Source organism: Colletotrichum abscissum (assembly GCF_030869225.1).
Source record: "Colletotrichum abscissum strain IMI 504890 chromosome Unknown Scaffold_23.1, whole genome shotgun sequence".
Classification (NCBI taxonomy): Eukaryota; Fungi; Ascomycota; class Sordariomycetes; order Glomerellales; family Glomerellaceae; genus Colletotrichum; species Colletotrichum abscissum.
In genome coordinates, this window is record NW_026850132.1 from 1 (window position 1) to 12497 (window position 12497).

A 12497-nucleotide genomic window follows, 5' to 3' on the forward strand; every position below is an offset into this window, starting at 1 on the left:
GCCACCTTTCACATTCGTATTTTGTACTACGAAAACCCATATTTGATGGTCTAGTCATGCTGGTCTTTCGAGCTTCAGTGCCTAGGCAAAGCCATGTCGGCCGGTTACCAGGGCGGTCTTGTTTCGCCCCCCCCCAGAAAAATCGAGATGCAGACTTCCATCACAACTGTCGTGTCTCCCTCGGTAGATAGATAACCCCCATCGAAAAGAAGAGGGACCATTTCCAAGGTCGACAGACCAGTCGCGAAGGGAAAACCCAATCACACATACAAAAGAGATCTAGAAAACTCTAAACTACCCACGCTAATGTTCCTGTATCCCCGTAGTCCTAGTATTATCATAATATCCTAAATGCCGTATCCCTAATGTGTCCTCGTATTCCTAGCGACAGAAAAAGAAAAAAAGACGAGCGAGTGCCTCCCGGCTCAAGTCAGAGAGAGGACATCTTCAAAACACCCGCCGCGGCTGACAAGCAGCCAATGTCGACTGCTCCAATGCGGCGAAAGAGAGCGAGAGAAGACACACCGAGAGAAGAGAGAGGGAAAGAGAGAGGCTTCAACCACGCCTGCCCTTCTTCTTGTTCTTCCTCTTGTTCTTGTTGTTGGGCTTCGGTTTCTCGTGCGTATCAGGAGCCTGCTCGCCCTCCAAGGCCGGCTGATCGTGGTGCGTGTGTGAGTTTGACGCTTCGCCCGCACTACCGCCCTGGTTCCAAGAGCCGGTCGTCGTCGCACCCGCACCAGACTCGGGCTGGAGGTCAGTCGGGGGAACGTCGACGCGGGAGGGCGCGTCCAAGTTCCTCGATGGCTCCCACAGAGACGCGTCGGAAACATGAGCGGGATAAGATTCGTGTGAAATATTGAGAGATTTGAAACTCTGCGGGATCTCCAGAGTAGTGGCCGCGTGGTAGAGCGGCGGGTAGGGGGACATGGGAAAGCCCGTTCCGATCATCGCTGCCTTCATCTTGCTCAGGACCTCCGCTCTGTCCCTCTCGGCCTTGGCCTTGTCCACGGTTGCGCCTGTAGAGTAGTCTGGACCCTCCTGCAAAGGGCCAAAAGCCTCGAGCAGCCATTCCCGAAACTTTCCTTTGCTCGGATCTCCGTCCACGGTCTCCTCGAACCACTCTTGAGGAAACCATCCGGCAAAGTCGTCGAATGGGGCGGCGCTGGCGACTTCGTAGGGATGAATCGGGTGCGGGACGAGCTCCAAGCAGTGAATGCCATCGGCGGCATCCTTCACGTGTTTGGTCGTTGACCAAAGGCGTGCGCGACTGAGATCGAGGAGAACCGTCCGAGGCTTGTCGAGATCGCGAGTTCCGTCTCGCATTGTGATGTAGACATGGCGAGGCTCATAATCGCCATCCATAACCCCCGTGTGCATGTGCCTGACGTTGCCGTCGATGAGCTGCCTGAGAACCTCCATCCGCGTGTCGTGGTTGATGTCCAGAAGGACTGGGCGTCCCGTGTCGGATTGGTGAAATTCCAACGGCAACTCATCGTCCGGGACGAGATTACCGTATTCATCTCGGTTGCAGAGATCCTCAATGGAGTAGCCGTCAATGTACTCCATGAGGATGAGAGCCACGGTTTTGTACTGGACGCGCCGTTCGGGAGTCTCGCCGACGGCGAACCTGACCGCCCAAGTACCGTAGTACTGCGCAGTGAGGTGCGGCGGTCCGGTCAAGTTCTTCCGATAGAGATGCTGGTAATGGCAGCTCTCTCGGCTGAGTGCGCCGTCAGCGAGTTCAATGTTGCTGATCGGCGTGCCGTTGTATTTCGGCCAGAGCTTGTGGTCGAAGACTTTGGCCACTACTTGAGTCTGTGGGACGGGAAGCTCCACGTCGGTGTCGCTGTTCATATACTCGGGCGAGGGCAACGCAATGATCTTGCAACGGAAGACTTGAGGTCCGGGATTCAGTGAAAGGCGTTCCAGCACCTCAAGTTCGAGATGCTCATCCTTCAGGAAACATCGGTGAGGGTCGAAGTGGCGAAGATCAGGGCCAGGTGGTGGGTTTGGAAGATACTGAGAGGTGCCATGAGGCTGGACTGGTCTGTACTTGGTGAGATTCAGGATGCTGCCTGGGCAATAATGGTCGGAATCGGCATAAACACGAGACATGTTGCCAATGAAGCCGATGAGAGAGTGGTGTATCAGACTGTTCTTGCGGATGCTATCGGTGACTCTGGCTGCAAACTGAGAATGGAGGAAGGCGGTCAGATTGAGTGGAAATAGAGAAAGCCTTAGGGAATAAGAAGATGAGTAGGTAGTCCAGAAAACTAAGTAGGGTGAGAGTCCCGTCTCCCTTTCTCTTGTTTTTCTTGTCCTCTTCCGCCTCCTCCCTGAGAGGTCTAGAGTGGCGGGAAAAATTTTCTTTCCGTTGAAAAGGCGGCAGCAAACGGATGTGTGATAAATAAGGTTGAAAGTGAGAGTGGGGGGATATTGTAAGTCCAAGTGTCTCGGCTTTTCAGATTGAGGAAGATGTACCTTGCGGGAAGCCACCACAGAGGTTGCACAAGAGACTAGGAAGGTTCCCGTCTCCGAATCAATCAACCAAGGACGAACAAAACTCAACCACACAAGACGCCTCACACAGGCAACGAAGGTGGATTTGCTTCTATCTCTTTCTCCACAGCGGTGATTACTGTAATCTCAAACGGAGGCTCTCCTTTCAAAATGTTGCAAGTAAGCGAGTCGACTTTTCGCTATTGTCGAAGCCAAGGATGTCGGAAAGCTTTATCGCTGGCACAAGTCGTTCATGCGATGGTCCAAGAGTCGAGATACTGGCCCCGAAACTAGAGATGACATGCCAGGAATCCACAGTTTTACCATGTTCGACAGTCGCACAAGCAAACCCATGGCGAGGCTTCTGAAGCAGGCTGCAGCTTATGCCCTCGTTTTCCGTACAAAGTACGTGATCATGACAGACCACGAAGCACTCATGTTCCTTGTCTTTCGCGACATGGAAGTTACAAGCAATTCGACTCCTGCCGATGTGTGGAGAAAGGGTGTTGGGGAGGCGGTTGAGGTGACATTCATCAGACCGCACGATGATGAGCCTTTTGAAGGTCCACTGGCTGGATTTCTTGCGGAGGCACGACAGAAGACCCCGCTGGATACTGTTACAGACTGATTGCTGGATTGAGAGATGAACTCTTTGTGACGGGAAAAACAGGATAGATTGCATATGGTTTGTGCCAGAGGGAAGGATATCTGAGATTCAAAACATAGTTATTTTCGTCATCTTTTCCGGAGTATTCGTCAGTGATGCGAACGAGGAAGAAGTGTGTGGAAAGATGTGGCCTTTCCCAGGTACCTCAAGGTGAGTGCATTATAACAGCGGGGGAAGGAGGTGTGCGGGAGAAGCACGGCATGAGGTCAAGTGCCGTTGGTATTAAAGGACCCACTCCGCCGGGCTGGGCTTACCGGTCCGGCGCCGAGATAACGGGTCCCGGCTGGTGTGGGTCCAATCATTCAAGCTAAGGTCGAGTCCCTGTCTTTTTCCAGGTAGAGGTTCTTTACCACGTGCTCAGGTACCGTCCCGCAGGTACAGAGGCGCTTTGTACGAAGTACCCACGCAGCGGTCATTGGCCGCTCTTCTAACCATTAAGCCTGAGAAAAGCGGCCAACCTATTTTTCTGACCGCGCGGTACCTACCTAGGTAGGTAGGTGCCTTATCTAACTTACCCCAGTTGTTCACGGTAACTAAGGCAAGGTACCTAACGTTGGTTGAGCTCGCGACCAGTCGGCGGAACACGTGGTGCACGACCCTTCGAAGTACCTTAAGGTACTTCGAAAGATACGGAGTACTTCCTTCGTATGCGGAGCACACCCCATTCCATCTCTCCAACACCAACCTCCTACTCTTCCTCCAACTTGTCCAACAACCTCCCGGCGAGGTTTCGATGCGACTGAGGGAAAGTCACTCATCTTTGGCCCCCATTTGCCTCGACCCGCTCATTACCCTTCAACTCGAGTGCTAGCTGGACCTCACTTCTGCGGAGCCACGTGGGTTACAGACACGCAGAGCCCGTGTTGCTTGCTTTCTCTCGAGTCTTTACAAGCCTCGCTCGGGGAGAGCAGAGGTCATCCCCGCCCCCTGCCGCATTCCACCCATAAGTATGGATGGCTTCCTCAACTTTTTTCCCGAGAAGGCCCATCGGGTCGCCGGCCGCCTGGCTAAAGTCCCTCCTCATCGTTGCTAGTTTCCTCATCTTTGTCCAACTTGCCCTCCCCCATATCATGGCGCCCAAGGCTTCCGCTCTGTTGGCCGGCCTTGCTGTCTTCGGCACCGGCACCGGCAGCAGCGCCGGCGGTGTCGTGAATGCAGCTGGTGGTGTTGATCTGAGCTGGTACGCGCCCGCTCGCACAGAGGTCAATAATCTGACCGCTGTGATCAACGGCAAGGGTGTCTGGGGTTTCATTTATGACACCTCGGAGACTCCCGACGACAGGTACGGGCAGTACAACTGGTGCAACATGCCGCATGTGCGCAAGACGGAGTATGTGAAGCCGTCGGATGAGTTCGAGCTCAAGTATGTGGAATTAGTGAGTAAACGAACCGAACCCCTTTCTACTGCTTCCTTTTCCATTTCCTCTTCCTCTTCCTCACACACTGACTTGTCCATAAGGTTCACCGCCACCACAAACGCACGCCCTACGCCTCCAACGCCTTCCCCGTGGAGCCGTACCAGTGGAACTGCGACGACCAAGGGCTCTTCTATTACGGCGAGCCCTTTGCCAGCAGCAACAGGCCGGCAAAGACCTACTGGAAGGTCTACATCTCCCCCGTCAATCCCTTCGTCCCCGCGGGCTGGATAGGAACCTGCCAGTTTCCCCAGATCACCGCCCAGGGCCTCGACGACTCCTGGGTTCACGGCGCCGACCTCTACGGCGTCTACCACGATCTCCTAGGCTTCATCCCCGGCCATGACACCGTCAACTCGCCCGAGTGGCACCGCAAGATCAAGTACCGCGTCACCAACAACCAAATCACCAGCCAGGTCGCCGGCATGGTCGTCAACGGCATGTGGGCCGCCACCGACTCCCTCCAGCTCAACATCCAGGCCGCCGGCGTCGACTCCCTCGAACCGCAGTACCCCTGCCCCGCCGGCTACGCCCTCTTCAACCGCATAAGATCCGCCTCCAACGCCGCCTGGGCCCAGCACCTCGCCGCCGCCGGCCCCCTCTACGCCGTTCTCGACGACATCTCGGGCGTCCCCGCCGACGACGAGGGCTTCCACGCCTCGCTGGACCACTACTACGACAACCTCTCCGCCCGCCAGTGCCACGACAAGCCCTTCCCCTGCAAGCTCGTCGGCGGCGCCAACTCCACCACCTGCGTCACGCAGGACCTTGCCGACGCCGCCTACCGCCTGGGCCACTGGGAGTACTCCCAGCTCTACCGCGACAGCCCCGACTCCCTCGCCGCCAGCGTCGCGGCGTGGGGCGTCTGGGTCGCCGAGCTCGCCGTCCACCTGCGCGCCGTCGTCGACGGCACGAGCGAGACAATCTACTTCCACAACGTCGCGCACGACGGCTCCGTCTCGCGGCTGCTGTCTATCCTGCAGCTCGACCACATGGTCTGGCCCGGCATGGGCTCCGAGGTCGTCTTTGAGCTGTACAAGAAGCGCGGGGCGGACGACGGCGGCGAAGGCGGCGCCGTCAAGAGCCCTCCCGCGGCCGCATCCACATCCACGCCTGGCTCGGTTGAGAGTGGCTGGTACGTCAGAGTCCTCTGGGGCGGCCAGGTCCTCAAGTCGTCCCATCCGGCACTGGGCCTGATGGATATGGTACCCGTCGAGACGCTGCTGTCGTACTTTGAGGGGTTGGTAGGAGAGAACGCCAGCCTGATCAAGGGCAAATGCGCGTCTTGAGCGTCCTGTTGATGCTCATATGGTTCGCCGGGAAGTGGCCATCCCCTTTTCAGCACGTAGAAACGCCCCAGTGTATACTTAGCTCGCCGCTGTACCTAATACATAATGATAGTCGACCTTGCCCCTCGTGGCGCCCCCGCTTTGGATCACACAAGGTTTGAACGTAGTATTTTCTCTTTGAAAGGCTAGAGTAGACTACACTCCTTCTCGAGGTCCGTCCAACGCCCATTACGCATAGGGTCCAGCTGGCGCACTTTGGTCATCCACGTTTGTAATTCTTCCGTCTCTTCTTCGTTGAGCTCTCTTCCTTCAACGCGCGGCAGCGCCCTCATGTAGTCCAGCAGCGCCTTGTATATCCACGTAATGTCATCGTAGTCTTCCAAAAGGTCCTTGATATCTTCAATCTCACGCCTCACGTAGGATGCCTTTTCCGTACTTGACAGACTCGGCGCGATCTTGGGCCGGCCATCTGGCTCGGTCATGTTCTGGACAAGGAAATGGTGGTAGAACCAGAGAGACTGGTCTTCTGGGCCCACGTTTAGTGCTTCACGGACGAGATCGAGTTCTGCTCTTCGTTAGCCGACTTCTCACTCGTAAACTCCATGAGAGGATGTATGTGTATAGGGTCATCCTTACCGTCTTCCAGAAACTTTTGCCGCGCCGCGTCGTCGGCGCCGCGCTCCTCTAGCAGGCGGGGTATCAAGTTGGAGCGGTTATGCCACGCCGAGAAGTTGGACAGGTCCGTGTTGATCATCTTTGTCGTGTACGCGAACTCGGCCTCGACCAGGCTCGCGCCGTCGAGCGCCGCGCTTTCGAGGGTGGCGACGACTTTGCGCCGGTAGCCCCAGGCGTGGAAATTGCGGCGGTCCTTGGTCAGCATCTTGGAGACCAGGCCGAGCTCCTCCTCCCATATGCGACGGGCGATGGGTTTGGGTAGTATATCGATAGCCTGCTGGAGGAGCCAGGAGCGGTATTTCCAGATCCAGTAGCTCTTTGGGAACTCCAGAAGGAGGGGGATCGTGAACATGAGCTCGTTCTTGAGGGTGTCGACCACCTTTTCGTCGTTGACCGCCGGCGGCGGCGGCAGCTGCGCATCAGCTGTTGTACCACTCTTCCCACTCCCTGGGACCGGTGGGGACGCGTGGCCTGGCGGGATCGCGGTCGAGGAAGAGGGCGACGCAGCGGCGGAGGACGGAGGCGGAGTGCATGCTGCTGATGAACTCGCGGGCGGCGCCGACGGCGACGGCCCAGGCGAGGGTCTTGATAATGATCCACAGGTTAGGCAGCGCCTGCGGACGTTCCATGCCGTGTAGTGCTCCGGGTTCAGGCGCAGGAGCTTCGTGGTCAGGGCGAGGGTGGCCGGGTCGGCCGGGTCGGCGGGCCGCGGCGAGGCGCGGAGGAGGGCGTCTTCGAGGGCGCGGAGGTTGGCGATCTTTGCGAGGTCGGCCTGGAGCTGGGCTTCGGTTCGTGGTTTCCGGGCTGTGCGGGCTATGCCGTGCTGTTCGTTTTTGGATGGTGAGCTTTGTGAATATGGGAGGGAATGGGGCCTGTGTAGATGATCTTGGCGATTATGGGGTGTTTGGAGATGGGATGGAGATGTTGTTTGATGGATAGAGGGACGCTGGTGGTGATACTTACGCTTTCCATGGGGATCTGAGGGGTGCTCTATGAGAGCGGGATGATCTGACAGGAAAAGGGGAGGTCGATCAGGGAGGACGGAGAGAAATTACAGTCTGCTCAAGGTCAAGTTTGGGGGCCGGGGGGTTGAAGGCGCTGCGAGCTCTGGGTGGCATGAAGCTGATACGGGAACTTGCGGCAGCGCGGGCGGCGCGCGCTAGAGCAGGGATTCCCCACTGCCCCGTCACGTCCCTCAAAGTACGTCAATTTAGCCAGTGGCCCGAGCTCCCGGTGAAGAAGACCCCGAGCACCGTCGTACGTACTTCCCCACGTGCTACCTGCCTAGGTAGGTTACCTATCTTAGATACCTTACGGTAAGGTACCTTATTACCACTTTCCTCGAGCAGTTGTCTTACACCTCCACTTGTTGCCTCATCACTGTAACAAAGCTGATCACGGACTAGGTACCTTATCCAAAGGCGAGTGCCAAGTCAGGCCTGAATGCATTTTTTTGTATGGCCTGGGTAATAGAGATGAAGAGCGTCTCGAAAATGAAAAGACTGAACCTTACTACCCGGCCTGGAAGTCGAGGTCGTGTTCTTAGTTGGCTATCCAGACGGGGAATCAACAGTATCGCCCCTCCCATTGCGTTCAGACTACGGGATAAAATCAGGCTTTCACCATTTTTCTTCCATCTTGTTGTTCAACACTACCCTTATGCTCCTAGTTGTTGCCCTAGTCCACACTTTCTGTTCCGCTACCACGTTATTCAGCTGTCGCACAAGACTGAGCTAGCCATGATCTGAATCGATTCGATCAGCTTTGGCCAGAGCTTAAAACCATCGCACCTGAGAAAGAACTGACCGAGCTGACCTGCACAGCTTCCTGTGACGACACTAGCTACTGACGTCTATACAATGACACACCGATCTACTTGGCCTCCTTTCCCTTGCTCTTCTTCTTCTTTCTCTTCACCATCCGCCCCCCTAAGAAATCATCTCTCCCTAGGACATGCATCGCTACATCCCTCGACGAGACGGAACTCCCCTCTCTGAAAAGATCCGCATGAAGCAAGACCATCAGCCACGGCCTACTACACCGCCTGCCTGCCGTCTCCTCCCCGCTCCCGTCTCCGTCGTTGGACCGTCGGTCTTGTCCCCAACTTCTTACAAGCGCCCCTCTCCGGCCTCGTCTACTCCCTGTAGACGAATTAGAACAAATTTCTTTGGGCCACGGCCGAAGGAAGAAGAGGAACACCAACGACACGAAGAGAGATTGGCTGAAGCCTTGGAGATCGATAAGGCTGCCAAGATCCTCGATTTCAGGGTTCGGCCGGCCCGAGCACTGAGGACAGAGTATACAACCCAGGCAATCGCATCTTCCACGGGTAAGCTGCGGTTTTCTGACGACCATATGTGCTTCATTAAGCTTACACTCCTTGTTAGACTCAACCAAATTACAACGCAGCCTGCCAGCGGCGCCGTACAAAGTCCTCCAAGCGCCGGGCCTCGAGGATGACTACTACCGCTCGCCCTTGGCCTACTCTTCTACCTGCCGATGCTTAGCTGTGGCTCTGGGAAACACCGTCTACCGATGGTCGGAATGGCATGATCCCCAGCCTGTCTACCGCACTCCTCACCAGCGACATACGAGCCTGACATCTCTGTCATTTTCCTCAACCGAGGGAAACAAGGCCATTCTGGCCTTTGCACGCAAGGACGGTTACTTTGGTCTTCTGTCGTTCATTGACGAAATGCTTCCGCGGTTTTGGTTTCACCACCCGTTTCCGATCGAGTGTGTCAGCTAGCGGCCATCAGTGACGAAAAGACCATCCCAAAACCCCTTCATCTCGAGTGCTACAGTGCCAACAGAGGACCTTCTGGTTGGCGATGGTCGAGGAAACATCCTGCACTATATCGTTGAGTGGCCCAGCTTGTGGGAGGTATCCCGTGACACTTGGTTTGGTAAAGTGACGCCCGTTGCCAAGATTGCAGCGCATACCTCGCAGATTTGTGCACTAGTCTGGTCTCCCGATGGTCAAGACTTTGTTTCCGGGAGCAACGACAACACGGCCTGCTACTTTGAGATACAACGATTGGACAAACAGCACAGGGACCACAACTCATCCACGACTCAGACCCGTAAAAGCCGCCGGTCAAAAAGTGATTGGAGCCTGCCGGGAAGAGATAACATGTACTCTCGACCAAAAGAGTATGAAACGAGCGGCAATGGATCGAGCCCTGGCGTGGAGACCATGTTCGACGTCACTCCGATAAGTGCAACAATCGAGGCTGGTGTTATTGGAGGCATCCCTAGAACGATACAAGCGCCTACAGAGGACTTTCGAGTGTTCAAAAGAGGAATGGAAACGCACTGTTGGCGACATGAGGCTGCAATAAAGGCAATCGCATTCTGCCCCTGGCAGAACGGGCTCGTTGCCACCGGCGGCGGCTTGGGTGACAAGTGCATCCACTTCTTCCACACGATGTCTAGCACACCACTGGCCACCATCGATGTCGGTGCGCAGGTCACCTCATTGATCTGGTCTACGACACGGCGGGAAATAGCAGCTACGTTTGGCTACAGCCATGGCTATGCGCAAACCGAGCACCCCTATCGTCTTATTGTCTTCAGCTGGCCGTCTTGTCGGCAAGTCGGAGCTATTGCTTGGGCGGGTGGCCCACGGGCCTTATACGCCATTCCGTACCCAGGAGGACCATCAGATGCACCCAAGGGAAGTCGTACGGCAAAAGAAGGAACTATTGTCGTGGCATCGAGCGACGAGACTCTCAAGTTTCATGAAGTCTGGCAGGACAAGCCAAAATCGACTACCGGAGGCGCCGTTGGGATGTTGGGCGGTAGTGACATTCTCGAGGCACTTGGTGGGATCGATAAGGATGGAGACGTCATTCGATAAATCGCGAGAGGAGATAGCTGCCTGCTTCAAGGAATTATCGAGTTTACAAGTAACGTCAAGTCGTGTAACATGAAGTATTCGTCCCGTTGACACACTAGAGCCCTATTTACATAGAAAGGTGGAGCGCATGCATCATCAACCTGGAAGGTCGACGTGGACAACACGCAAAGCACTGCAGTTCTAGGCCCCGATTTACTCAGCTAGTTAGGTGACCCCCAAATCACCGGAGGCGCTAATACCCCAGGCACCCTTGAAAGCATACCGACTCAAAGACCCCTGTCACTGCGGCGCCGCCTACATACTGCGTACACAGAAACGTAACTCACAGTCCTTGTTGCGGACGACCTGACGTCCTGAGCGCTTGTCTCACACCCCCCGTCTCCGTCCATCCCCCCCGTTCCCCAGCGCATGAACACCTCCAAAACCTCCCCCGAATCCGCAACCACTCCGGATCTTTCAGGAACAACGTTTGCACCCATCGTCATCCCTTCCAATCTAAATCTCCTGCTTGTGAACTCTGCCATCCACTACGAGCATCGGTCGGCAATCGTAACACACACATACACCTCACGGGAAATAAACTTGAAAATCTATCCCCACAGAGACATTTGCGACTACATAACAGACCAAGAACATGTCCACCCTGAACCAGCTTTACCTGCTCGCCGACCACGTCAAGCTCTCCCTCCTGGAGCGCCAGCGCGCCCTGTCGCTCAACCTCGACGCCGACACCCAGGACGGACACATCTCTCGCTCGCTCGACCAATTCAAAGATGGCCTGGAAGCATTAGACGCCGAGGCCAAGCGCCTGCAGGGTACCGGCGATGAGAGGTGAGCTTCCTCCTCCTTTGGTCCTGTCCCCTTACCTATACGACGGAATCCTCCAGAACCGACGTTCATGCCGGAATTTTCTCCGAGTTCTGCGCGAGAGCATCGTGACCCATATTCTCTGCGTTATACGGTATGCTAATCTGGACGCTACTTCCCGCAGCGCCGCCCTGAACATCACCGACTCCCTCCCCGCGCTGCAGAAGCAATTCTCAGACCTGACCTCCCAATTCCACGGGTTCTCGAACCCCTCCACCTCCTCCACCACAACCTCGCCAAACGACCCCTCCCTCGCCGCCGACTTTGACGCCGCCCAGTCCACGAAACCCCTCAAGGGCTCCCTTCGCGGCCTCCCCGGCGGTGCCGCCGCCGCAAACAACAGCAAGACCGTCCGCTTCACCGATTCCCCCGGCGCCGCAGCAGCAGCGGAAGAAGACGCCGCCGCCGCAGCACTCTTCGGCCCCGGCCGGTACCGCGACGACCCGGCCGACACGGCGGGCTACCGCGACCAGGCCGAGGGCATGGACAACCAGCAGATCCACGCGTACCACTCGCAAATCATGCGCGACCAGGACGACCACCTGGACCGGCTGGGCGAGTCCATCGGGCGGCAGAGGGAGCTGAGCATGCAGATCGGCGACGAGCTCGACTCGCACGTCGCCATGCTGGACGAGGTGGACGAGGTCGTGGACCGGCACCAGGGCCGGCTCGACCGGGCGCGCCGGTCGCTGGGGAAGGTCGCGCGGGACGCTGGGGAGAATAAGCAGATGATGACGATTGTCGTGCTCATCATCATTCTGGTTTTGCTGATTGCCATTCTGAAATGATGAGCGAGGGTATGAAAGGATGAAAGGATGGGGAAGAGAGAAGCGGCAGCAGCAGCAGCAGCGGATGGGTCATAGTCATGGACGGGCAACCTCTCTTTGATTTTTGTCTGTTTCGTTGGGGTTTCCCTCTTTGGTTTGGGACCCGTCCTCGTCAGAGAGACAGGCGCGGGAGACATATAGGTACTTGTTTAAAGTCTTTCGAGTATAAGGCGCATAGCATGGTTTGGCGTTGTAGGAGTCTTTCTTTCAATCAGAGTCAATTTCTTCGTCTATTATAGCAATCATTCTTTAGATATCTCTCGGACATGTATTCCGACGGGATCCGTGAAGAAAGCCTACGCGGCCCCAGGTGAACTAGAAGGAGGGGGCCAACGGAACTGAATGGTTGATCCACATTTTGGTAATGTATCACCATGAACGTGAATGCGCTCCTGCAAA

The 12497-nt window shown here is 56.2% G+C and overlaps 6 protein-coding genes across 6 annotated transcripts; 4 read left to right on the plus strand and 2 right to left on the minus strand.

Moving 5' to 3' along the window:
• Nucleotides 1-555: 555 nt before the first annotated feature.
• Nucleotides 556-2115, minus strand: CABS01_09445 (uncharacterized protein; the record flags this gene model as incomplete). The annotated part of the gene is made up of 1 exon (XM_060542802.1): nt 556-2115. The coding sequence occupies one exon, from the start codon at nt 2113-2115 to the stop codon at nt 556-558; it is 1560 nt and encodes a 519-aa protein (XP_060400018.1).
• A 736-nt stretch (nt 2116-2851) lies between these two features.
• On the plus strand, nt 2852-3127 carry CABS01_09446 (uncharacterized protein; the record flags this gene model as incomplete). The annotated part of the gene is made up of 1 exon (XM_060542803.1): nt 2852-3127. One exon carries the CDS (start codon nt 2852-2854, stop codon nt 3125-3127), a length of 276 nt encoding a protein of 91 aa, XP_060400019.1.
• A 1109-nt stretch (nt 3128-4236) lies between these two features.
• Nucleotides 4237-5870, plus strand: CABS01_09447 (histidine acid phosphatase; the record flags this gene model as incomplete). Its single annotated transcript, XM_060542804.1, has 2 exons — nt 4237-4542; nt 4626-5870. The coding sequence occupies 2 exons, from the start codon at nt 4237-4239 to the stop codon at nt 5868-5870; spliced, it is 1551 nt and encodes a 516-aa protein (XP_060400020.1).
• Nucleotides 5871-6055: 185 nt separating this feature from the next.
• CABS01_09448 (geranylgeranyl transferase type-2 subunit alpha) lies at nt 6056-7416 on the minus strand (the record flags this gene model as incomplete). The annotated part of the gene is made up of 2 exons (XM_060542805.1): nt 6056-6435; nt 6507-7416. Coding segments are annotated over 2 exons (1290 nt in total), but the record flags the coding sequence as incomplete, so codon positions are not given.
• A 1082-nt stretch (nt 7417-8498) lies between these two features.
• Nucleotides 8499-10404, plus strand: CABS01_09449 (WD repeat domain-containing protein; the record flags this gene model as incomplete). The annotated part of the gene is made up of 3 exons (XM_060542806.1): nt 8499-8874; nt 8933-9281; nt 9342-10404. 3 exons carry the CDS (start codon nt 8499-8501, stop codon nt 10402-10404), a joined length of 1788 nt encoding a protein of 595 aa, XP_060400022.1.
• Nucleotides 10405-11038: 634 nt separating this feature from the next.
• Nucleotides 11039-12059, plus strand: CABS01_09450 (SNARE domain-containing protein; the record flags this gene model as incomplete). The annotated part of the gene is made up of 2 exons (XM_060542807.1): nt 11039-11235; nt 11396-12059. 2 exons carry the CDS (start codon nt 11039-11041, stop codon nt 12057-12059), a joined length of 861 nt encoding a protein of 286 aa, XP_060400023.1.
• Nucleotides 12060-12497: the final 438 nt, after the last annotated feature.